The sequence below is a fragment of the Oryctolagus cuniculus genome, chromosome 9 (assembly GCF_051225735.1).
Source record: "Oryctolagus cuniculus isolate XC-2025 breed Fujian yellow rabbit chromosome 9, ASM5122573v1, whole genome shotgun sequence".
NCBI classification, from domain to species: domain Eukaryota; kingdom Metazoa; phylum Chordata; class Mammalia; order Lagomorpha; family Leporidae; genus Oryctolagus; species Oryctolagus cuniculus.
The window spans coordinates 111,882,547-111,910,002 of NC_142875.1; the positions used below are offsets into that span (position 1 = coordinate 111,882,547).

At 42.5% G+C, this 27,456-nt stretch overlaps 1 protein-coding gene across 12 annotated transcripts in view; it reads right to left on the minus strand.

Annotated features, from left to right (window-relative positions):
- Positions 1-27,456, minus strand: part of GRIN2B (glutamate ionotropic receptor NMDA type subunit 2B) — a 755,912-nt gene that overhangs the window by 337,221 nt on the left and 391,235 nt on the right. For 9 of the 12 annotated variants that reach the window (XM_089303866.1, XM_089303864.1, XM_008259603.5 and 6 more), the window contains one exon: positions 14,302-14,730. In XM_089303866.1, coding sequence (XP_089159992.1) covers positions 14,302-14,712 — 411 coding nt within the window. In that variant the 5' untranslated portion in view covers positions 14,713-14,730. Of the gene's footprint in view, positions 1-14,301; positions 14,731-15,226; positions 15,383-27,456 lie in introns of all 12 variants that reach the window. The other 3 variants (XM_089303870.1, XM_089303869.1, XM_089303867.1) reach the window with 1 other exon arrangement.

Consider the following 27,456-nt stretch of genomic DNA (forward strand, 5'->3'; position numbering starts at 1 on the left):
TGAGATCCTTAATTATATTTGCAAAGACTCCTCTTTCCAAATCAGGTCACTTTTACATGATCCAGGGGTTAGGACACGGCCACATCTTCAGAAGGAAGATGCTTCAATCCACTGCAGTACGTACACTGGGGTGGGGGTGGGGCACACAGTTTCATGAGTGTCGATTATTTAATGAAAGTGAGCTGTCATGCACCCCACACCATGGTGTGTGCTGGGAACACAACATATTTTTTTTAATTTAACAGTTTTTTTATTTAGTAAATATAAATTTTCAATTCCCCCCCCATAATTTCCCTCCCACTTGCACCCCTCCCATCTCCCGCTCCCTCTCCCATTCCATTCACATCAAGAGTCATTTTCAATTATCTTTATATACAGAAGGTCAATTCAGTATATATTAAGTAAAGATTTCATCAGTTTGCACCCACACAGAAACACAAAGTGTAAAATACTGTTTCAGTACTAGTTATAGCATTACTTCACATTGGACAACACACTAAGGACAGATCCCACATGAGAAGTAAGTACACAGTGACTCCTGTTGTTGACTTAACAATTTGACACTCTTGTTTATGGCGTCAGTAATCTCCCTAGGCTCTAGTCATGAGTTGCCAAGGCTATGGAAGCCTTTTGAGTTCGCCGAATTCAATCTTATTCCGACAGGGTCATAGTCAAAGTGGAAGTTCTCTCCTCCCTTCAGAGAAAGTTACCTCCTTCTTTGATGGCCCCGTTCTTTCCACTGGGATCTCACTCACAGAGATCTTTCATTTAGGTCTTCCTTTTTTTTTTTTTCCCCCCCAGGGTGTCTTGGCTTTCTATGCCTAACATACTCTCATGGGCTCTTCAGCCATATCCAAATGCCTTAAGGGCTGATTCTGAGGCCAGAGTGCTATTTAGGACATCTGCCATTCTATGAGTCTACTGTGTATCCCACTTCCCATTATGGATCGTTCTCTCCCTTTTTGATTCTATCAGCTAGTATTAGCAGACACTAGACTTGTTTGTGTGATCCCTTTGACTCTTAGACCTATCAGTGTGATCAACTGTGAACTGAAATTGATCACTTGGACTAGTGAGATGGCATTGGTACATGCCACCTTGATGGGATTGTATTGGGATCCCCTGGCATGATTCTAACTCCACTATTTGAGGCAAGTCCAATTGAGCACGTCCCAAATTGTACATCTCCTCCCTCTCTTATTCCCACTCTTATATTTAACAGGGATCACTTTTCATTTAAATTTCAACAGGGAACACAACATCTATTAAGGTCTGGGCCTGGCCTACAATGAACCCATTAGACAGCAGGGGAGAACAACATGTAAAATAAGACAAGTGATCATAAATGCACAAATATAGCACCAGTGAAAAGCACAAAAACAAATGGTAAATTCCATGAAGAGAAGGGTTCACAGTGGCAGCAGCATGTTTTCTAGTTGATAGGGAGCAGGTGTCTCCATGAGGACAAGGAAGATGACATTCTCAGGAGCAGAGGTGGCGCAAAGGCCCAGAGATGTCAAACCTCCAGGACCATCCAGGAGCTGGGAAGAGCTGAGTGTGGCTTGACATCCCTCTTGGGGTGGGGGCAGCGAAGAGAAACTGTGGAGGTGACCTGGGCCCAGATCACAGAGGAAGTCACAAAGCCACACAATGGGAAGCCAATGCATAGTCTTTAGTGAAAATGTAGCAATCAGAGCCACCACAGGGAAAGCGTCCCACGGAACCACAGACAAGAGACAATGGGTGCCAGCCTCTTGCTAGGTCAGGGTGCAGACAGTGGGAGTGATGAACCAATCAGAGATGTGAGAAGGTAGACCGAGCAAGGCTCATTACAGTTTGAGAGAAGGGAATGGACCAAACATGGGAATTCCTCCCTTCCTAGAACTCTCTTGGTTTCTACAGTGTCTATCTCCCTGTTCTTCTAATATGTATGTTATTTATTTGAAAAGCAGAGTGCCAGAAAGAGAGGGAGGGAAACATAGAAAGGGATCCTCCATCCACTGGTTCACACCCCAAATGTCTGCAATGGCTAAGCTAGGGCAGGCCAAAGCCAGAAGCCTGGAACTTCATCTGGGTTTCTCACATGGGTGGCAGAGGTGCAACACTTGGACCACCTTTAGCTACTTTCTCAGGCACATTAGCAGGGATTTGGATGGGAAATAGAGCATCTAGCACTTGAACAAGTACTCTGATATGGGATGCTGGCGTAGCAGATGGCAGCTTAATCCACTACACCACAACGTTGCCCCCACCCTGTTCTTCGTGATCTCTACTAACTGAACCCTACCTTCTTTATCAGCTGCACCTCTCATCACTCCTCCATGGTGGCACACTCCTAGGCCTGCCCCTGAGTCACTCCCTCCTCTTCACTGCTCACTCCAAGCCATCTCACCCATGCTCACAGTCTCCACTTCCCTGTCCCTGCTACCGAGGCTCCTATCTGTGTGTCCAAGCCAAATCCTCCACCTTATTTTCTGGCCCAAATCCAACTGCTCACTAGACATTTCCATGGAGATGACCCACCCATGTTCTAAAGTCCACTCATTCTCAGTGCTCTCGTCAACTTGATTTTATGACCAGCACTAAAAGGTTCAGGAGTGCTCAGCGCTGCGAGAAGACAGAGATACTTGAAAGTCCACTGAGTTTTGCATCTTGGAGAAAGGGAGAGATGAGAAAGTGCCTTTAAGGAGCTGAGTTGTGAAAAGGAGGAGAAAGAAAGGAAGAATAAGGATCAAGGAACTCCTTTATGTTTGCTTGTTTGTTAACAGGACAGCGATTTGTGCATGCTGATGGACCACGGAGATTTTTTTCAATTGAGACATAACTGACATTTGGGAGTAAGTCTTATTTTTAAATTTCATTTTATTGAGAGGCAGAAAAATACAAACAGCAGACAGAGTCCCCATCCACTGGTTCACTCCCCAAACGCCCAAGAGTCAGAAACCTAGTCCAGATCTCCTGAGTAAGTGGTAGAGACTCAATTACTTAAACAATCACCTGCTGCCTCCCAGTATGCACAACAGCGTGAAGCTGGAATCAGAAGCACAGGTGGGGGGCCAGCACTGTGGCACAGCAGGTTCATGCCCTGCCCCAAAGCACCAGCATCCCATATGGGCACAAGCTGGAGACCCAGCTGCTCCACTTCTGATCCAGCTCTCTGTGATGGCCTGGGGAAGCAGAAGATGACGCAGGTCCTTGGGCCCCTGCACGCACCAGTGTGGGAGAACCAGAAGAAGCTCCTGGCTCTGGATCAGCACAGCTACGGCCACTGCAGCTAATTGGGGAGTGAACCAGAGGGTGGAAGACCTCTCCTTCTCCCTCCTCTCTGTGTAACTCTGACTTCAAATAAATAAATCTGGGACTCCAACCCAGGTACTCCGAAAGCGGATGTGGGTGTCTGATGTTGCATTGTAATTGCTGCACCAAATGCCCACCCTGGGCAAGAATATTCTTGACTGTAGGATTCTAAAACATACACTACAGGACACTTACTATGCCTGGTCTCCAGGTTCTCAATGCCAGGAGTATACACACACACACACACACACACACACCAGTCATTATACCATTTTTATACCATCCAAAAAACATCCTCATACATTTCTGAGCATCTCCTAGGAATCCCTAAGAGAGAAGATGGTGGTAGAGAAAAAGTTGGTAATTATGGGTAAGGTGATAATTAAGGGAAAAAAGAAAGAACTGCTGAACCAAAGTCCAAGTTCTGGAAAAGACTGAAACAAAAACACAAAATCTGGGTTTGAGGTAGGTGGTGTTGTGTTGCTGGTGAGGCTGCCAACTGGTATGCCTGCATGCCATGTTGGAGTGCCCAGAGTTGAGTCCCTCCTCTGCTTCCAATCCAACTTCCTGCAGATGATGACTCGATTATTTGTGTCCCTGCTACCCATGTGGAAGACCCATATGGAGGTCCTGGCTCTTAGCTTCAGCTAGGCCTAGCCCTGGCTATTGCAGGCATTTGGGGGAGTGAACCAGCATATGGAAGATCCTTTTCTCTCTGCCTTTCCAAAAAAAAAAAAAAAAAAAAAAGAGCAAGCAAGCGATCAGGGTTTGGTCAAAGCAGAGATGAGAGATGGTTGGGCTTTTGAATCACGCTGACATTGGTTGGATCCCAAGGTTGTCACTGACTTTCTCTGAGAGACTCTGTTGACTAACCCAAAGCTGTACCCGCCTTTTGTTTCCTTGCCACATTCATGACATGCACCTGCAACCTCCACCAGCTCAGCTAGTAGACATTGTTTAGATTCATGAGATCAAGGATACAAAGATCTTTCCTGATCTAATATCTACCCACCCCTTTTTTGCTTTTGTGAGTGTGAACATGATACCTAGAGCCAGCTCAGCCACTTCCCAACCATGACAAAAGTACCAAGAGAACCCCCAGTGTTAACCCCGACATCCTCGAGTCTCTGGGCCAGTCTAGCGTGCTTTGTCAGAAGATTCCTTGTCTTGAGGCATCCAGAAACATGGATTTCTTTAAGCTACTATGAGCAAACTGCTACCTAAAGGTGCTGGACAACACAGTTTATCTTTTTGCTCATCGTTTCCACACATGTAAAATGCAGACTAACTATCTGCCTCCTAAGTTCAATGAACACAGTGAGTGAGATAACTTGTCTACAGAAACTAGCTCGGGGCTTGACAGAGTACATCATCAATGTTCAACTTTCTCATTCTAACTTCACTTATAATAAACAGGCCTTCTTTGCCCTTCTGAAACAGAATTAGAGCAATAAACACTTTTGAGCCCAGAAAAGTTGAATACAAATGGTCTTTAATATTACTCTCCTGCATGATGGACCCCTCAACTAGAGTTGGAACATAATTTTGAATAAAATACAAAATAAAGCAAAAAGAGAAATAGAAACTTCATAATAGGGAATAGAAATGTACTTCTGATGTATAAATCACAATCTAAAGAGTTTCCCAGCACTATCAGTGTAATCACTTAGAAATTAGCCAGTGACATTCAGTAAATTAAAACTCTCCTCCTGTATCTATATTGTTACTTCCTAGCTAATATATTTAATACTTCCCCATGCAATAATTCACTTTTCTTATATATCAATATTCCCAATCCACAAATGATACTGAATTCAAATTCTATTTTATTCTGTTAATGCTTTTTTAACAACCTTGACTTATCTTCATCACTTAGATCCTATGTCTATCAGTTTATTGAAATCAATGCACATCTTTGCTTTGAAATTCCTGCTAAGCCATGATGATGCCACAGTCAGCAACTGCATCACCACCAAGGCAGAACCCACTGAGCTCCTGCTTACTCACCGGGTCTCAAATACAGGATATTAACTTGCCGAGTGCTTCCTCTTGCAGTTAGTGGGGGAAATTGGGATCCCATTTTCCTCAAATAGTTTAGGAAAGGTGTGATATATGAAAATAAAAGACAGCACATACTGAGTATATTGCTTCATAAGGCCACTACCTACCATGAACTAGGTGTTTTATCTTTTAATTTTATGTATTAGAAAGGCAGAGAGAAAGAGAAAGAGGGAAATCTTCGCAAATGCCACAACAGCCAGGGCTGCATCAGGCCAGAGCCAGGAGCATAATCCAGGTCTTTCAGATGGAGGGAGGGACTTAAGTACTTGAGCCATCATCTGTGGCTTCCCAGGATGTGTATTAGCAGGAAGTTGGAATCAGAAGCCCGAGCTAGACTGGAGCCTGGCCAGGCACTCTGATGTGGAATGTGGGTGTCCTCAGCAGCATCTTAACTACCATGCCCAATGCCAATAACTGGGTGTCATTTTCGTCCCCATCTTATAGAGATATAGAGGTTTACACAGATTGAATGACAACTAAGGCTATACGGAGGATACAAATGGGGAGAGTTCAGGCCTACTGGCTCCAAAGCCTGCATTATCCATGTGTTATGCCACTGCCTTCTTATAGACACAGTCTCACTTTCCTAGAGGTTGTGTGAGAAGTGATGGTTCATGTGTTATCTTATATTTCCAAGCACCTTTTATTTCTGTGAATACTGAAGAAATTTCTGGGCTTTCAAATTTTATAAACATTAAAAATATACCTGGGTTTCAAGAGGCCAATCTTTTAAAGAAGATCCTAGGGTGGGCACCAGAAAACAGGAACAAAACACAGGGTAAGGCAGGAGACACAGAGCCACCATAGTTTCTTTTTTTTTTTTAAACTTTTATTTAATGAATATAGATTTCCAAAGTACAGCTCATGGATTACACTGGCTTCCCGCCCCTCCCCCAGCCACCATAGTTTCAAGATGCCGGATATGGAGAAATGAAAGGCAATGGTTTATGCACAGGGTCATGCACCACTGGCTGGCTCAGCTACTCTCTCCAAATACATCGATACTGCAGGGAAGGGAGAGGAAGAGGAGGGGGAGGGCAGTGTTTGAGGGAAGAGGAGGAGAAGACATCATCAAAAACAAATAGAGGTGGACGGGCATTGTGCTGCAGCTGGTTAAGCTGCTGCCTGCAATGCCAACATTCCACGTGAGCGCTGACTCAAGTCCAGGCTGCCCCACTTCCTATCCAGTTCCCTGTTAATGCACCTGGGAAAATAGCAGAGGATGGATCAATCGCCCCTCATGTGGGAGACCCAGATGGAGTTCCTGACACCTGGCTCCAGCTTGGCTCAGCCCTGTCTGTTGTGGCCATTTGGGAAATGAACCAGTGGATGAAAAATCTGTCACTCTACCTTTCAAATAAATATAAATCATGTTTTAAAGGGAATTAGGGACCATCTTCCCAGCCCCTATTAGATTTCCAGCTGTGGCTCCCTACACAGAAAAAAAGTGTTATTCAAAGCAGAAACTCCCAGCTGAGTAATTAACATACGAAAGAATCATAGCAAGAGACACCATGTCAACTTCCTTTAATGAAGAATTAGTGAAACAAGTTCTAACCACTGTTCTTCACACAGATCAACACACCTATGTCTAGACCTTAACCATTTTTAAAAATTTATTTATTCATTTTGAAAGTCAGGTACATAGAGTTCTTCCATCCACTGGTTCATTCCCCAGTTGGCCACAATGGCCAGCACTGAGCCCAACCAAAGCCAGGAGCCTCACCTGGGTCTCCCACATGGATAGCAGGGGCCCAAAAACTGAGTCATCTTCTGCTTCTTTTCCCAGTGCACCAGCAGGGATTCTGTATCTGAAATGCAGCAGCCAGGACACAAGCTGGCACCCACATGAGACGCAAGCATTGCAGGCAGCAGCTTTATCCACTAGGTCACAATGCCAGCCCCAAAACCCTGGCCTGTACTCAGCGTATCCTCTCCCCCCATTCTGGCAGCATTAGAGATCGCAGCTGACAACCTCCTGGACTGATCCTACTGTCATTTCTACCATTCCGTTTTCCTGCCCAAGCCATTTTCATCGGTCCTCATGCCAGGGAGAGAACAACTGTCAGGGCTGGGCATTTCGTACAGTGGCTAAGTTACCACTTAGGATACCCACATCTCATACCAAAGCATCTGGGTCTAAGTCCTGGTTCCACTTCCAATTCCAGCTTCCCGCTGATGCACATCCTGGGAGGCAGCAGATAATGGCTCAATTACTTGGATTCCTGCCACCCAAGAGGGAGACCCAGATCGAGACTTAGCAGCTCCAGCCTGGTCCAGCCACAGCTGTTGCAGGCTTTTCAGCGAATGAACCAGCAAACAAAAGTTATCTGCTCTCTCTCAAATAAATTAAGTAATTCTTTGTAATAAAACAGTTGTCAGTGAGTCTGTCATACCCATCTCAATGCCTTATTTACCGCATTCACCTGAAGTGTCTGCTAATAGTGTTGTTCTACAATGTTCCACACATTCTACTTTATCTTCAAAATGTTTAATCGGGTAGGGCAGAAAACAAATGATCTTATAAATTGTACACTGGGTTCCTATAGCGTAAGTGATTCATTTCACATTTATTGAAAGGCAGAGTGACAGAGATCTTTCACGTATTATCCTGCCCCCAAATGGCTATAAGAGCCAGGTCTGGGTAAGGCTGAAGCCAGGAACCAGAAACTTCTTCTGAATCTCCCAGGTGGGTTGTAGGGGCCCAACTATTTGGGTAATTTTCTGCTGTCTTCCCAGGCACGTAAGCAACAAGTTGGATGGAATCAGAGCAGCCTGGACTTGAACCAGCACTATGTTATGGGATGCCAGTATCGCAAGCAATGGCTTAACTTGCTGTGCCACAGCACTGGCCCCAATTTAAGGGATTTGAATGTCCAGATCTTCAAAGGTTGTTGAAATAGAGTCTTAAATTCAGGATAATTCTTTTAAAGATGTATTTATTTAAAAGGTGGAATTGGGGAGAGAGAGGGAGAAAGAGGGATGGAGGGAGAGAGAGAGAGAGGCAGGGAGAGAGAGAAAGAGGAAGGAAGAGGGAGGGAGGGAGATAGAGGAGGAAGGGGGATAGAGAGGAGGAAGGGGGAGAGAGTGGGAGGAAGGGGGAGAGAGAGGGAGGAAGGTGGGAGAGGGAGGAAGGTGGGAGAGGGAGGAAGGTGGGAGAGGGAGGAAGGGGGGGAGAGGGAGGAAGGGGGGAGAGGGAGGAAGGGGAGGAGAGGGCTGGCCCAAAAGAGGGGAAGTTGCTGTCATTCTTGGGTGGCTGTATCCCCAACAACCCCCCCCTCCCAGCCTTCGCAGATGCTTCAGCCGCAAGCTCTCCACCTGTTGGGACACTTCATTCACTAGGACAAGTCTGAGAGGGAGGAGGGGGAAGAGGGGGGAGAGGGGGAAGGGGGGGAGAGGGGGAAGGGGGGGAAAGGGGGAAGAGGGGGGAGAGGGGGAAGAGGGGGGAGAGGGGAGAGGGGGAAGAGGGAGGAGAGGGAGGAGAGGGGGAAGAGGGGGGAGAGGGGAGAGGGGGAAGAGGGAGGAGAGGGAGGAGAGGGGGAGAGAGGGGAGAGAGGGGAGAGAGGGAGAGAGGGGGGGGGAAGAGGGAGGAGAGAGGGAGAGAGGGAGGGAGAACTTCCATCCATTTGTTTATTCCCCAAAAGGCCCCAAGAGCCGGAGCTGGACCGATATGAAGCCAGGAGACTCTTCCGGATATCCCATGCAGGTGTAGGTGCCCAAGGACTTGGGCCATCTTCTACTGCTTTACCAGGCCATAGCAGAGAGCTTGCTCAGAAATGGAGCAGCCGGGAACCAAACTGGTGCCCATATGGGATGCCAGCATTGCAGAAGGTGGCTTTACCCTCTATACCACAGCACCGACCCCAGGATTTCTAATTCTTAGTTCAATGTTTTCTGAGGCAGAACTGTAGAACAGAAATATGGGCTTCAAAGTTGACATTTCTGGGATTTGAATTCCAGTCCCATTGCTAATTGTGATACACTGGATTAGTGACTTAACTTCTCTGAACTAAAATTTGAAAACCCAAGAAATATTTCAGCCATTCAGTAGAGAAACCTCCTAGAAAAAAATCATAGAAATCCATATAGCTTTAGTTCATTATTTGGATTTAGACAGACAACCTAAATCCATGATCTTGGGGAAAACAAAAGCAATTATAACAAGGGAGAACAAATAGGTTCTTTATACTCTGGTGGAGAACTGCCAAAAAATACCTCATACATTTTTAAACATTTTCTGTTCCTATTCCAAACAGTCTCCTGTTAAGAGTGCCTAGCAGGTGTTTCCTGATGAGAGCTTTCCTTTGAATGTGTCCTTTTTGGCCATGGCAGGCTTTCATACCACTTCCGCTTCCCTAATTGCTCAGGACCAACCATGGACTCAGAGCCCTCCCCCATATTTTCACCTGAGCTCTCTTCTTCCTTGGTCTCCACAACTTCTGAATAATTGTCTGTGCCACATTCCATGCCCATTATTTCCATGTATCATGAAGCCTTCTCACTTTCTCTAGTCTACACAACTTTCTGTCCAACCTGCTAAATGTGATGCTTGGCACCAAGTGAGGCACTTGCTATGTCCTACCTCATTTAATATCCACAGCCCTATGACAGTTTGTCATCACCACTGTACAGGCATAAAAACCAAGGTTCAGAGTAAAGGGTTGGCAACTAAGTCCAGATTCTGACATCTAGGAAGCGACAGACAAACCAGAGCGGAGCTAAATTCTGAGCTTTTAGCAGCTTTACTCCATTGGCTCCCTTGCTTCTTTGCACTAGAGAAGAAGGCACACTACCTAACTAGGAATGCAGAGCACTAATGAATATTTTTTCCATTAATTAGCAGAAAAGTGAGTAGATGCTATCAGAACCAAATTCCGAAGTACTGGAACTTTCTACTTTGGCAAAAGTCTTTGCAACAATGCTGTGTTCCCTACATAAAAATTCCTTGAGGGAGTGAGCATTTGGCCTAGCAATTAAAACACCCATGCTGCGCATCAGGGTGCCTGGGTTCAGTTTATGGCTCTGGCTCCTCAATCCAGGTTCCTGCTAATGCAGACCATAGGAGGCATAGATGAGGTGACGAGTCATGTGACAGAGTTCCATCATTCACACAGGACACCTGGATTGAGTTCCTGGCTCTTCTAGACATTTGGGGAGTGAACCAGTGAATGGGAGGATTTATCTTTCTCTGTCTCTCAAAGGTAAAAAATAAGCCCCTTTTTGAATACTGGAAATATATCCCGATAATACATCTCCCACAAGGACACTTAACAAGGGAGTTTTATTCAAAGGTAACTAATAAGAGCAACAAAGATGTTAAAAGTGAGTGCCAGTTACCTACTCCTAGAAGGGGGAAGCACAGCAGAAGGCTTATTTCTCATTCTTCTGACGTTTGATGTAAGCCTTAAATGCAGCCAAGTTACATATCTTAGATTTTCTGCATCAGGTCCACTTTCAGATGTTTTGTCCCATTACCCCATAGTCTATTCATCATTGTCAAACAGTACGTCCCCATTCTATATTTGTAAAATATGGTCATTGTACTTAAAAATAAACATTTACTGTTTAAAAAAAATTTAACCTAAGATTTTGAGGTGTTTTATTTTTGAGACTTGCTTCAAAGACTTATGTCTCAGAGCTGAGAGTTCTATTTGCCTTTCTGCAAATCCTTTAAGCCATGAATATTCCCCTGCATGGCTGCTGGGAGTCTTGGCGCCGTGACCCCCTAAGTCCACGTGTTCCTGCTCCAGGCTCCTCTGTAGCCACCCACTCTGCCATCTGACCTCTTGGGGTGCAGCTTCCCATTTTCCAGTTGGTAGGACTTTCCTCTTTCTTCTTTTTTCTCTTCTAGCCTACCTATTAGAAACTCTTCAGGTCAAAAAGCAGTTATTGATATTATTTGAGCTATTTTAGCAAACTGCCTGAAAATCATTGCCCACCTCCTTTTTAAAAAATGGAGAAAAGGATAGATAATCTGAAATATTTGGATGTGGTAGCAATGGGGGAAAATAAGGCATCAACCAGAGGGAATCTCATGACAGTGAGTGACCTGCAAGAGTCTGCCTTACTGGCTTCAATTCTCCTCACTAGCCCTAAAACACAGTAGTCAATGGGCTCTCTACACCATTTCATATCCTTGCCAATGCTTTCCTATTTAGATTCCACTGTTGCTTATTTAGGATTATGTGGTGGTTCCATTCAGTCAGACAGCACCCACCACAATGCTGTGTGACAGAGGGAAAGAAAGCAAAGGGAATATAGGAGACCCTCATGGCTGCATCATTTTCTAGAGCAGCAGTAGAGCACAGGGTCCTGGGAGCCAGCAACCAATGTCAACGTCCCTGCTACTTCAATTTGTTCTTTAACCTCTCTGAGCTTCACCTCTCCCATCTCTAGGATGGAGATTAAACAAGCTCAGCTCACTGGGTAGTTAAGAGTAATAAACACAGTGAGTGCAAAGTACTAAGTGCCTATCCTGTGGTCAACACTCTCAAAACACCTGGGATATGCCATGAACAAAAACAGCCCAATTCTCCACGTAGTCTATAGCTTACTTTATACTTTTAAATTGTTGTTGTAGATTTGTAAGAGATGAGAGATACAAACATCCATTCAGTATGGACTACTGGGGGCATATATCAGGACACACCATAGCCCATATAAGCAAAAGAAAAATCATTTTCAACTGTGTGCTTTCAAAAGAAGTATGCTCAGCTCTTATTTAGGACAAAAGAATTGGAAAACTTGTCCATATCAGTATTTTTCAATGCAATATTGTGACCTCAAAATTCCACTGCTAAAAGAAAATATAATTTGCTAAGGACATTAATTTTTTTTTAAATCTACCTGAATCAAAAACTCAATGGGTTTTGCCACAGCCTACATTTTCCATTGTTCTCCCACTTCTCTTATTATAGGCTACTTGTGCCAGCACTTGTTTTCTGACATCTGCACCTGTGACCCTGTGAACTTCTTTTCATGCTACTTAAGTTTCTCCACGCCAGACCTTCAACTTGACCTTTCCCAGACTGAATGAAAGGAAGCTCTACAACAGAAATTAGGTATTTCTGCCTGCCACCGACAGACGGCAGTAGTGGTCATACAAGGTTATTTCCAGCCTCTGCCAAGTCTCTATACTGTAATGGTTGGCTAAGTTGGCCAACCGGCATGTTTGTGGTGTGTGTGCTTGGGTTTGAGGTGTTTACAAACATCATTAACCATATAGCATGTCTTTTAAGCACAAAAATCAAGGCAGTGGAGACAACTGGAGCAATTGAAAGTAAAATGATACATGTTGCACTGACAGGGAAATGAATCATTCTAAGATACAAATCACTACAAAGGGCAATATGTGTGTGAGGAGAGCTTTACCTAAGCAATGAACTCTAATTAATAAAGCAAGGAAAAACTGAAAAATGTAAAAGCAAAGTATAACCCCAAACAAAACACTTTTTGTACAGTTAGAAATAAGCACCAATGTCAGATCATAATAACTCTATTATAAGACTATTAATCTAACATTAGTACAGGAGAGGCTGCAATTTATTTGAACTTTAAAGCAGTGGTTCTCAGACTTAATCACATACTATAATCACCTGGTGAGCATTCCCCACCCCACAATTAATTTACTATCTTTATCATTTTATTCACATTTTACTTGGGGTGGGGGAGAGAGAAAGAATCTTCCATCTGCTAGTTGACTTGCTAAATGCCTGCAACAGCTAGGGCTGGGCCAGGCCAAAGCCAGGAGCCCAGGAATATAGTGAGAATATCCAGAGTCTCCAGCATGGGTGGCAGGAACACACGTAAGTCATAAGCCGCCCTGTCCAGGGTGCCTGTTATTAGGAAACTGGTTCTGAAGCAGAGGAACAACAGCTTGAATCAGGGACTCAGATATGGGATACAGGCATTACAAGCGTGCTTTAACTAGTGCACCAAATGCTCACCCTAACAGTTAAAAATGGGGGGGGGGGGTGGATTGAGATTGAGATTGAGATTGAGATCGAGAGAGATTTCATCTGATGGTTCACTCCCAAGATGCCCATAATAGCCAGGTCAGGGCCACACAGAAGCCAGCAACTACAAACCCATTCTGAGTCTCTCATGTGGAAGGCAGGGGCCCAGCTACAGGAACCATCACCTGCTGCCTCCCAAGGTGTGCATTAGCAGGAAGCTGGAATTGGAATTGGAGCTAGGACTCCAGTCTCCCACATGAGATGCAGACTGTGCAACCTGAGGTCTCTGGTCAAATACCCTCTGTACCCAGCAAACCCATAAAAATTCTAAAGCCTGGGTCAATAATCAGATTCTTTGGAGCTGAGGTGGGGTACAGGGAACCCAGGCATCAGTAGGACCGAGAGCTCTCCAGGCTACTCCAATGTGCAACCAAGGTTATGAACCACTGGCTTCCATTATTAGCATGGGGAACACATGGCTGCTTGTGGTTCTGAGGACTAAATCGATTCAAATGAGCAGAAGCAGACCAGTGTGTGTGATGAACACAGATACCTTAGCAAGAATGACTTCCCTGTGACATTTGTATCTTCATGGAGAGAAATTACCTGCCTCTAAGGATTTCTCATTTTTATATTCTTGAAACCGAAATGGGAGGAGGGTAGAGAACAAATATCACCAAGGAATAATACGGTATGTCATATTTTAACGTTTTGAAGAAACTATTCATAAACCTATGGGAAGAAAAATCTCAGTTGTTTCAGAGGGTTCATTCACAAACCAATGGACGCACAAACCTGTTAAGAACCATTGAGTTCATCCACCAACATCTTTCCCTTACTTTTATCTCCAAATAACACCTTGTCTACCCACTCAGTCAATGCATTCTGCTTAAATTTCAACTTGTTCACCTTCCAACAAACGCAGCATTCAGTCCCCAACAGAGACCCCCATCCCGCCCTAAAATCCTCACATCGCAACCCCCTTTACCTTGTCTGCCATTATCATAGAGGAGCCCCCGTGAATGCCCAGGATGGGGGTGAGAGTCTGTGCTGAAATGAAGTCCAGGATCTGGGCGATGGCTTCCTGGTCTGTGTCATCAGCAAACACCACCCCTTGGATCTTCCGGTCAGACATGAGATCACAGATGCGGGTGATGATGCTCTTTGGGTCAGTCTCGTTCATGGCTACCAGCTCCACACGAGGCACCACGGAGAGATGGTGGAAGTCATCTTTCTCGTGGGCATCCTTGATGGCCACTTCGTCTGAAGTGCCCACGAGGATGACGGCAATGCCGATGCTGGGGGGGCTCTTCTGAGAGCGAGCTCTGCTGCCTGACACGACCAGGACAGCCAACACCAACCAGAACTTGAGAGAACAGCACTCTGCTCTGGGCTTCATCTTCAACTTCTCGACTCCCTGGAAACAGAGAGAAGGAGAGAGCATGGTTAAGATATGACCCACACTACAGATTCTGTGTGTGAAGAGGTCAAGGACCTGAGCTCCTTTCACTAATCATCCACCCCAACTTCTATCAACCAGCCTCTTATCTCTGGTGTTTGCTCAGCAGAATCAGAGAAAAAGCAGCTTTCAAAAGCCTCAGAAATCTTTGAGCAATACAAAGATGCAGTTGCTATAGCCATCAGCAGCAAACAGGGACAACTGAGGGACGAGGATGCAAGCGTTTCTGGGTCATCAGGCTGAGCACAAGCTCATAAGGATGACCAGGAGGGGGTCTTGCTGTTGCTGTATGACCCTGGCTCTTTGCTTACATCCCATCCTTGAACTGCTCTTGGTAGAGGTCAGGCAAAGTTGAGTGGCAAAATTGGGCTCATCAGAGGCCAGCCACCAACCATGGGTTGGAAACGTTGGATGTGGGGAGCCACAGATAGGGAAGCCCCACATTCTTGCTAACCTTAGCTCATGCTTGCCTCAAGAAGAACAGCCTGAAAATTCTTCAACAACCATTTTAATATCTTTGCTCTTAATATTAAATCCCAAGAATAACCAGTATCCAGGAGATATTTTTAATTAGTCCTCGCCATTGATCATCATGATTACTCGGTGGCTACTGTAAAAACAAAAAAAATTATCTTCATTTTATAGATGCTCAAGTCAAAGTTCAAAGAAGGTCAATGATCTGCCTGAGACCATGAACTAATGAAGTGGAACAAACCTGAACCGAGATGCCTTATACCACACTGCCTTTCATATTTTCAATTGCTGTATTGCAGGAAATAATACTATTTTAATTTGCTTAGACTTCAAATTATTTTAACTTTGACAAATCCTGGTAACAGTTGCAGTAATGTTGGAGCCACCTTTGAAATGTTTTTATTTTTTTCTCCCAATGGCATCATGTAGCAATGACTTCTCTGCAGTACTTACCTCCATATTTGCATACAATTCACTACCCTTCACCTACAAAGAACTCCTCCTTTTTCATTTCCACATATGCTTCTAAATCTTACACCCTGCACCAGACCGGAGACACAGCATTCCACAGAATATAAGCCTTGATCATTTCTTTTTATGCTTCTCATCATTCTCCAAGCACTTCTCTGGCTTTAACAGAACTAGTTCTATTAATGTTGCTTTGATTTATTTTAAATGATCATTTATTGCACAGCTGTTACATGCTGTGTAAGATATTTGGCCATTCCTCATATGTAACCTCATTGGTGTACATGGAAGCTCTATAAATTAGACATTTTATTCTCATTACTCAAAAGGATAAAATGAATCTCAAACCAGTTATGTAATGACCCAAAGTCACTGTCATTTTAACACCAACATACCAGTACATTAACATGGCATTGTTATAACCCAAGGGAATATGCTACAAATGGCACCCAGAACTAGAGCAAGGATTCTCATTCTTCTACAGAGATGGAATGCAATCACACTGCTGCTTAACATAGCTTCCTTGTCTGAAGAAAGGAGAGATATTAGGGCCCCACAAACACTGATAGTTTAGCCAAGAAATAAAGAAAAAAAGTAGTGCAAGTGTTGAATAAGTAAAGATAAGGACTTATTCAGGCTGACCAGATCGACTGCAAAAGGCATTCATGATTTGGGTTGAAGATACTGTGGATATTTTGTGGCTGAAGAAGCACAGAATTGTAGTTCTTGGCAGCAAACATTTTGGAACCCTTGCTGTAACAGTCACCCTTCAACATTGCCAACAAACAAGGAGATCTGTAACAACTGCATTGTCAGTGGTTCATGGCTGGGCAAAAGCTTACATCTGACATTTTTCCTATCTCAGTGGCTATAATTACCTAAGCCCTGAAAACCAGGTTGATAGGCAACGAACTGGGACCTAACTTCTTCCTCCCAGAGTTTAAAGAAATGTATCAGTAAATGGCGAGTTAAGTTGTAACGCATCTCTGGAGGAAGACAGACAGCAGCAGCACCTCAAAGAGCCGAGGACTGGGGCCTGTACTTGGCCTAGTCATGAAGCTGCCAGCTGGGATGCCTACATCCCATACTGGAGGGCCTGGCTTCAACTCCACACTGCACTCCTGATTCCAGCTTCCCATTAATGCACCCCCTCGAAGGCAGCAGAGGATGGCTTAAGTACTTGGGTCCCTGGATTGAGTTCTCAGCTCTTGCTGGCATTTGGAGAGTAACCAGTGAACTGCAGTATCTCTCTGTCTCTCTCTCTCTTTCTGTGTGTGTGTGTGTGTGTGTGTGTGTGTGTCTGCCTCTCCTACAAAATGATCAATAAATTTTTTAAAAAACAGTGTGGACAAAACATACACACATACAAACTTCCAAAAGAAACTCGGGAAACATGAATTAAAAGATTATCTTGGTGCAAAAAAATTAAAATCTATGTAAAAGTTTTTAATATTCATTTTTTAATTTAATACACGTGAATTTACAAAGTGCAACTTTTGTATTATTGTGGCTTCCCCCCCTCCTGCGGCCCTCCCCTCTCCCACTATTTAATATTCATTTTTATAAACTTTTTGAAGAACTCTCATATACATAGATTTCAAAAGTTTTTAACACTAAAATTAACTTATTTTTAAAAATTCCTCAGTTATTTTAGCAAATAGAGACAGAGGTAAAAACAGAGAAAAGAGCTATCGTCCAATCGTTCACTCCCCAAATACCTGCAAAGCACGGGACTAGACTGGGGCCAAAGCTGAAGCTGGGAACCAAGAACTCAATTTAGTCTCCCATGTGGGTGGCAGGAACCCAGTTCACTTGAGCAGTCACCACTGCCTCCTAGACTTTATTAGCTCAAAGTTGGAGTCAGGAGCTAGAACTGAAAATTGAACTTAAGGACTCAGGTATGTGACTCAAGCACCCCAATGTATTTTTCCCACTAGACTAAATGCTTGCTGCTAAACTCATCTTTTAACTACATTTTCTATGAATTTTTTGAAGCATCTATACACACACACACACACACTCTCTCTCTCTCTTTCCCTCCCTCCCTCCCTCCCTCCCTCCCTCATATCCTGTACAATTCTAAGGGCTGGTTCTCAAGGAGAACTAAAAATTTTAAAATCTGGTAAAACTAGAAGCTAACTTCATTCCAGTGGGATTCTAATCCAACCCTTACAAATCACTAAATTAGATTCCTTCACATTTAAAAGTGGTCCACTCTGCCATGACAGTTTATTAACTTTAATGCACCCTACACTCTCCCACTTTGATGTTTTATTTGCTCTCTTTAAAATATCTCTTGTGCTCTTCTATTTCTTCTCACACAATATATTACACTTTGTTATGCAATGGCTAGTTGTGACACTCAAAGAATAGACTCCGGTTTTACCGAACATCTCTTTTATGGTCTGCATAGAGCAAAGCACTTTACAAAGCAATACATTATGGGAGATACTTGCAACAGAGGGACTGTGACACAAACAAAGAGACTGCTTTGAATACACGTTTAATGGCAAACATTAGACAGAGGTTCTTTGAGAGAAAGCATGAAGTCCAAGATAAGTGAAGTGGTTTTGCTCCCTTCCTGATGCATCTGTGCTCTGAAGTGTTGCTCCTTCCTCCCCACTGTGCTTCCCCCTACCACAGAATGAGTGTCGCTTCACTAAGCTCTCGTCATACCCTACATAAATCATACACTTACTTCATTACCACTACAAGATTATGTCTGCCAATCACATCAAGTGGATAACCTCCTTGTGAGTGGGGCCTTTTCCATTTAGTATTTGCTGAGCACTTGCTTCCTAGCAAACATCATTGTTGGGGCTGAGGATGCAGCAGACATAGGCTGTATCCCCTCAGGACCACGGTGCAGTGGAAGACACAGACACATGAAAATATCTTGTCTCATTTCAATTTACATTTTTGAGGTCTAGAAGAACCTTTTATGTAATAAAGAAGCACTCAATAAATGATAACCAGTACTAAATTTCTACCATTAGCTTGAACCATATAAAACTGCCAATCTTTGTGGCTGGTATTATGGTGCAGCAGGTTAATCTCCACCTGCAACATGGGCATCCGGTATGAGCACTGGTTGGAATCTCAATTGCTCCATTTCTTATCCAGCTCTCTGCTAACATGCCTGGGAAGACAGAAGACAGCCCATGTATTTGGGCCCCTACCACCCACATGGGACACCCAAATAGAATTCCAGGCTCCTGGTTTTGGCATGGCCCAGCCATTGCAACCATTTGGGGAGTGAACCAGCAGATGGACAATTGCTAGCATGTGCTCACATGCTCACTTGCTCTCTCTCCCCCACATATACTTCTCTGTGACTTTGCCTTTCAAATACATAAAATAAATCTTTTCAAAAGTTGCCAATATTTTACCAGTTTTGGCCTATAATAGTTTAACTTATTGTGTATAATACACTATGTTGCCAGGTAACCTTCATCCATTATTAAATCCTAATATAAACATTATAAATCATAATTTCCCTGTATTAGAAATAACATTCTGAAAGGTTAACCACATGACCAAGATCACACAGCTAACAAGGGACGGTACCAAGTTTCAAATCCAAATATACCTGACCCCAAAGCCCTTACTTTTACCATTCTGAGGCTTCTCGGGGATGAACTAACAGATGAATGAATGAATGAATCACAACCAAAGCCTATGTGGGTTTTAACTCAGTTCCATATTAACAAAGTCTCTGAGGATGCAAAGCTCACCTAATCACTGTTTCCTTTTTGTCTTCAGTGAAATTAGGATAATATACCTAACCTACATATCTGGAAGGATTTTGTAAAGATCAAATGATGATATGTCCAGGGAAGTGCTTTGAAGAGTATAAAATACTCTACAGATGCAAAGGATGTTACCTTTAAGTTTCTATAGAAGCTGTTCAAGGAGCCTAGCTATTTATGACGGCACAAAGTGAGCATGTGGGAGGTGGGGTGCAGAGAACTGCAGAGGCTTACAGGAATGTTAAGAGGAACTGCACAGGGGGTAAGAGATATTAGTTTCCTGAATGATAGAACGTCCTGAAAAATATGTCACATAATGGCCTCAGGGTAGCAGCAAACTCCACTGACAGCTTACCAGTCACATAGCAGAACGGAAGAATCATTCAGGCCAGGGCCAGCAATGAGAATCCGCGGAGCTCAGCTTATCTAAATCATGCGGTGAATTCAGGCACCAGTGTGCACAAGCAGGACCAGCAACCAAGCAACAGGATTAGGGAGCTGAACAATCACCTATGTGGCTTTCTTAAAGCTTGGGCTGAGTGATCCCCAGAGTGACAGTAAGCAAAGGACCATTGCCCATCTTCATGTCTGTAACCAGTGCAGGGCAACTATGGCAAGGAACAATCTGCAGGTGGCTCACAGAAAACTAAGAAAACCCATCAGGGTAAGGAGCCAGACACTAAGCCAGTTCTCAGAGAAAATCAAGTCTTGAGGTAACCCCAAAAGGCAGGATGAAATGTGACTGAATCGACAATTGAGCCAAAGTTCCCAAGCACCGCTCTTTAATGCAGTCAGGACACTGTTCAGAGTGATTCAATTAGGAGGATCATGACTGGAATAAGATAGGCGGTAAGTAAAACTGGGATTAAAAATGATGGAATAATACATCAGGTCCAGTTTCTGAAGATACCAGTAAAAACAAAAAGTTAGGATGTACAGGCCTACAATGGGTCACCTTAGAAAGTGAAGAAACAAGGAGACACACAGCGTAAGTCAAGTGAAGGTAATACAGTCAATGTGGGAATATCTATGAAAATTTTAATAGCCAGGCCAGTGCCGCAGCTCACTAGGCTAATCCTCCGCCAAGCGGCGCCGGCACACTGGGTTCTAGTCCCAGTCAGGGCGCCGGATTCTGTCCCGGTTGCCCCTCTTCCAGGCCAGCTCTCTGCTGTGGCCAGGGAGTGCAGTGGAGGATGGCCCAAGTGCTTGGGCCCTGCACCCCATGGGAGACCAGGAAAAGCACCTGGCTCCTGGCTCCTGCCATCGGATCAGCGCGGTGCGCCAGCCGCAGCGCCGGCCGCGGCGGCCATTGGAGGGTGAACCAACGGCAAAGGAAGACCTTTCTCTCTGTTTCTCTCTCTCACTGTCCACTCTGTCTGTCAAAAAATAAAAAAAAATAAAATAAAATAAAAAAATAATAAAAATAAAAAAATAAAAAATAAATTTTAATAGCCAGACAAAACAATACTCAAAGGCAAAAATATCAAAAGGAAAATGAGAGATGTTACATACTGGTACCAAGAAGATATAACAGTCATGAACATGTATGAATCTAAAGACACAGTCTTGACATACATCAAGCAACAACTAAAATTTATATGGGGAGAAACAGACAAAACCAATAGACAAAAGATCTTATTAACAGAGACATAAAAGATCAAAATAAAGCATGAACTATAACCTTAGTTTCCTAGAAATACATATAAAATATAAAATATTCTTTTTATTAGTTAAAAAATATTAAATCTATAATGCATCAATAAGAATCAATATGAAACAACTGTTATTTTTCTTTCCTGTGAAAATTAAAAATAAAAGGAAACTATAGGCAGGCATTTAGTCTAATATTTAAGACACCCATTAAGGCACTTGCAACCCCTATCAGAGCTCTAGGTTAGATTCCCAGCTCTAGATCTTGATTCCAGCTTCTTTTCAATGCTCTGGGAGGTAGTGGTAATAGTTCAAGTAATTGGATTGCTGTCACCCACATGAGAGACTTGGATTGCATTCCCAGCCCCTAGCTCTGGTTCCCCTGGCCACTGCAGGCAATTAGGGGAGTAACCATTCAAATGGATGGCAGCTCTTTCTTTCCATCTCTCAGAAAAATGCAAGAGGCAAAAGGGGAGCCAGTATTGTGGCACAGCAGGTTAAGCCACCGCTTGTGACAACCATGTCCCACATCACAGCATCAGTTTGAATCCCAGCTGCTTGCTGTTTCTGATTGACTCCCTGCTAACGGATGTAGGAATATAGCTGAGGATGGCCTAAATATTTTACCACCCACATAGGAAACTAGGATTGGTATTTCTGGCTCTTGGCTTTAGCCTGGCCCATACCTGGCTGTTGTAACCATATGTGGAATAAAACAGCATGGGGAAGATGTGTGTGTGTCTGTGTGTGTGTGTGTGTGTGAGACATACTACCTTTCAAATAAATAAATTTTTAAAGAATCAGAAAGCTAAATAATACCACATATCCAGAAACTTTTTTTTTTAACTTGTAATTAGATAACTCTAAAGTTAAAGAGGAACTCAGAAGGGTAACTAACAAATCCTTTGACTAAAATAGCAATGAAAATACTAAATGTCCAAATTTCTAGAGAATTAAAACACTTTGAGAGGAAATTACTTCAATACATTTATAAGACAAGTAAATATGATAAGCTATAATTAAATTTGAACTCACTTAATTGAACACTAAACAGAGTCAACTCTAAGAAGGAAATAAAAAGCAAACAAGAAGGGAAGATAGTTTAAAAAAAAAAAGTGGATAGAGTGCAGTCTCAGGGAAGAGTTAGGGAGGAAACAGCAGAGGAAACTCCACATAAATTAGAGGGACACTGTGGACCTAGGTGGAGGGTGTGGAAGTGCACAACTTAGGACTCCAGTAGCCAAGAGCCTCAGCACCAGCTTTGGAATGAGGTTAAGACCAGACTACCATGCCACTGGCGATAAAGCTACAGGAAGAGCTTGGTGGCAGTTTGGCTTGGAGCCCTATGGGGAATAGTGTACTTGCCAACTGAGAGGGGAAAAAAGGGGGGGCACATTTCTCTTTCCCCAACCACCCTGCAACTGGTGTTAGTAACTAGTTGAGAGAGGGTGGGTGCCATATTGGATATACACATCAACTGTGCCAACTCTTGTCCCACCTAGCAACCAGCTCAGAGGAGACACCTAAGTCTACCTGGGAGAATTAAAGTGGGCTGGGTGCTCCTGACTGTGCGAGCTCTGTGTGCTGAGACTTTGAAAACACTGTGGCTGCATGGTAGAGAGCAGGGTATGGCTGGGACTCTGGGCAGTCACTCTGGGAGGCTCCACATGCTCAGACCTCCCTGATTCCCCGGTGAGGGTCATAGCTGCAAAATCTATGTTCACACTGAGCACTAAACAGATCCTTTGTATGGCTATTGTAGCAGTGCAGATAAGAAGAGTACCGCACTGGCGCTAGCACCCAGGCATTGGTCACCTTTGAGGAGAGAAGGTGAGCATGAGACTATGAAAACAGAACTAAACAAACATCTCCTCTGATTAAAAAAAGAGAGAGAGATTGACCATGCCCAACTTTGGTCTCACTTAGTGATACTCCCATCACCCTGGAGCACTGAACAGAGCTCTTTGACCACCCCCAGCACACACCTCTGGGTATTCACTGAAAGAGCTGACACTCCACTAAGCCACAGAGACTTACTTCAAAGATAAAAGCCATCACAGGAGAAAAAAAAAAAGCCAACAATTATCACCACAAATGCCTAATAATAAATGCAGTAATTCAAGAAACAAGAATAAAGACAATGTGACACCTCAGAAGAATACAACACTTAAATACTAGAATGTGAAAAGACTGACAAAATACCAGAAACAGAATTCAAAAAATTGATTGTAGGATTACTTAGAAGTAATCAGAAGCAAATTCATGAACTAAAGTAATCTGTACACAACATGAAAATTTTTCCCATGAAACTGAGATTTTAAAAAGAAATAAAAACAAAATATTAGAAATGAATAATTCAATAGAACAAATAAAAAATATGGTGGAAAGCCTTAAGAACAGACTCAGTGAGGCAGAATAAAGAATATCCAAGTTAGAAGACAAATCTCTGGAAATTTTATAGTCAGGCCAAAAAAAAAAAAAAGAAATATGAAAACTGAAAAACATTGTTGGAGATTTATGGGATCCTATCAAGTGGCCCAACACATGGATCTTAGTAATTCCTGATGGTGTGGAAAGAGAAAGGATTAGCAGGCCTTTTTAGTGAAATAATTTCAGAAAACTTCCTAATTTGCAGAAAGGGATGTCCAAGTACAGGAAGCACATTGAACTCCTAAAAGACATGACCACAAAAATATCTTCACCACAACATACTCTAGTCAAACTCTCCACAGTAAAACATAAGGAAAATATTCTAAAATGAGCATGAGAGAAATGACAGATTACTGTCATAGGATCTCCAATTAGACTCACAGCTGACTTCTCATCAGAAATCCTGCAGACTAGGAGAGAATGGCAAGATATAGTCCAAATCTTGAGAAAAAAAACTGTCAACCCAGAATGCTGTACCCTGCAAAGCTCTTATTTATGAATGAAGGTGAAATCAAGACCTTTCATAACAAACAGAAATTGAATAATTTGTTACTACTCATCCAGCCTTACAAAAGATCCTTAAGGATGTACAATACACAGAAACATGGTCATCACTATGAAAGAAGGGGAAGGAAGAAAATCTCCCAGTAGAAGTACAAAGGAAATCCAAAGTAAGCAATAGGAATATTTGTAGAAAAATGGCAGGGCCAAGTCATTACTTATCAATAGTCACCTTGAATGTAAATGGCCTCAGCTCTCCAGTTAAAAGATACAGGCTGGTTGAAGGAATTAAAAAAGAAACCTCATCTATTAGCTGCCTGAAAGAAACATATATCACCAATAAAGATACACACAAACGGAAAGTGAAAGGATGGAGAAAGATATTCCATGCTAACAGAAACCAAGAAAGAGCTGGTGCAACTATCCTAATATCAGACAAAATAGAATTTAACATAAAAACTGTTAAAAATGAAGAAGTGTACTATGTATTGATTAAGGGATCAATTCAACAGGAAGACATGGCTATTATAAATAAATATATTGCCTAATTACAGGGCACCTGGGTATTTAGAAGAAATGTTAATGGATCTAAAGGGAGACACACACTCCAATACAATATTAATGGGGGACTTCAATATTCCACTTTTAGCAATGGACGAATCACCCAGACAGAAAATCTCCAAGGAAACAGAGCTAGTCAACACTATGGACCAAATGAACCTGACAGATATCTACAGAACTTTTCATCCTACAGATTCATGATACACATTTTTCTTACCAGTGCATAGAACTATCTCTAGGATAGACTACATGCTAAGTCATAAAACAAGCCTCAGCAAATTAAAAAAAATTGAAATACCACCATGCATCTTCTCTAACCACAATGGAATAAAGCTGGAAATCAACAACTCAGGAATCTCTAGAACATATGCAAACACATGGAGACTGAACAATATGCTCCTCAATGGACAGCTGGTTACTGAAGAAATGAAAAAATTCTGGAAACAAATGAAGATGACAATACAACATATCAAAACTGATGGGATACAGCAAAAGCAGTGTTAAGAAGAAAGTTTATAGTAAATGGTGCTTACATCAAAAAATTGGAAAGGCACCAAATAAATAAGCTATTAATGCATCTCAAGGACCTAGGAAAATAATAGTAAGCCAAACCCAAAACTAGTAGGAGTTAAGAAATACTTAAAATTAGAGAAAAAATCATCAGAATTGAATAATAATAATAAAAAGATCAGCAAAACAAAGAGCTGGTTTGTTCAAAACAAAAACAAAATTGACACAGAATTATCCCAAATAACCAAAAAGAGGGAGAAGACCCAAATCAATAGAATTAGAGATGAAAAAGGAAATATAACAACCAACACCACAGAAATAGAAAGAATCACCAGAAATTGGTAGAGCTGTTTGCCAACAAAATGGGAGATTCCTGGACACTTACAACTTACCTAAATTGAGCAATGGAGACACAGAAAATGTAAAACAGACCAATAACCGAAATGGAAACTGAGTCAATAATTAAGACCCTCTCAGCAAAGAAAACCACAAGACTAGATGGCTTCACTGAATTCTACCATTTAAAGAACTCTTTCCAATTCTCAAGCTATTCAAAACAACTGTAAGAGAGGGAATCCTCCCAAACTCCTTCTATGAAACCAGCATCACCTTAAATCCTAAACCTGAAAAAGATACAACAAAGAGAATTAGATACAAATTTCCCTGATGGAGATAGATGCAAAAATCCTCAGTAAAATACTAGCCAATTGAATCCTTGTCCTGACGGTTGATGTACATTGTAATACTTTATCCATTTTGGTATTTTTTTTGTTCTAGTACCATTGGTTGAACTCTGTAATTAACACACAATTATTCTTAGGTGTTTAAATTTAACTGAAAAGTGATCCCTGTTAGGAATTTGCAAAACATTATGCTGAGTGAAATAAGCCAATCCAAAGGGACAAATACCACATGTTCTCCCTGATAGGTGACAACTAACTGAGCACCAAAAAGGAAACCTGTTAAAGTGAAATGAACACTATGAGAAACGGTGACTTGATCAGCCCTCGCCCTGACTCTTGATGAGCAACTTAATGTGTTATCCCTCTTAGTATTTTTTTTTTGTTTGTTCTACTTAATACTTTTGGTTGAATTCTGTAATCAATACACAATTATTCTTAAGTGCTGAAACTTAACTGAAAAGTGATCCCTGTTAAATAAAAGAGTGGGAATAAGAGAGGGAAGAGATGTGCAATTCGGGACATGCTCAAGCTGACTTACCTCAAACGGTAGAGTTAGAAACATACCAGGGGATTCCAATTCAATCCCATCAAGGTGGCATGTACCAATGCCATCTCACTAGTCCCAGTGATCAATTTCTGTTCACAATTGATCATAATGATAGGACTAAGAACCAAAGGGATCACATAAACAATACTAGTGTCTGCAAATACTAGCTGATAGAATAAAAAAGGGAGAGAACGATCCAACATGGGAAGTGAGATACACAGCAGACCCATAGAATGGCAGATGTCCTAAACAGCACTCTGGCCTCAGAATCAGCCCTTAAGGCATGTGGATCCGGCTGAAAAGCCCATGAGAGTATTTCAGGCATGGAAAGCCAAGACACTCTGGGGAAAAAAAAAAAAAACTAAATGAAAGATCTCCATGAGTGAGATCCCAGTGGAAAGAACAGGTCATCAAAGAAGGAGGAGAAGGAGGTAACTTTCTCTGAAGGGAGGAGAGAACTTCCACTTTGACCATGGCCTTGTCTAACTATGATCAGAGTCGGTGAACTCAGGGGGCTTCCATAGCCTTGGTAGCTCATGACAAGAGCCTAGGGTGATTACTGATGCCATAAACAAGAGTGTCAATTTGCTAAGTCAACAACAGGAGGCACTGTGCACTTACTCCTCATGTAGGATCTCTGTCCTTAGTGTGCTGTACATTGAGATTTAATGCTAAAACTAGTACTCAAACAGTATTTTCCACTTTATGTTTCTGTGTGGGAGCAAACTGTTGAAATCTTTACTTAATGTATGCTAAACTGATCTTCTGTATATAAAGAGACTCGAAAATGAATCTTGATGTGAATGGAAGGGGAGAGGGAGTGGGAAAGGGGAGGGTTGCGGGTGGGAGGGACGTTATGGGGGAGGGGGGGAAGCCATTGTAATCCTTAAGCTGTACTTTGGAAATTTATATTCATTAAATAAAAGTTAAAAAAAATACTAGCCAATTGAATCCAACAACACATCAGAAAGATCATTCACCTGAATTAAGTGGGATTTATCCCAGATATGCAGGGATGGTTTAGCATTCACAAATCAATGTGATACGTAACAGTAACAAACTGAAAACAAAAACATGATTATCTCAATTGATGCAGAGAAAGCATTTCAAA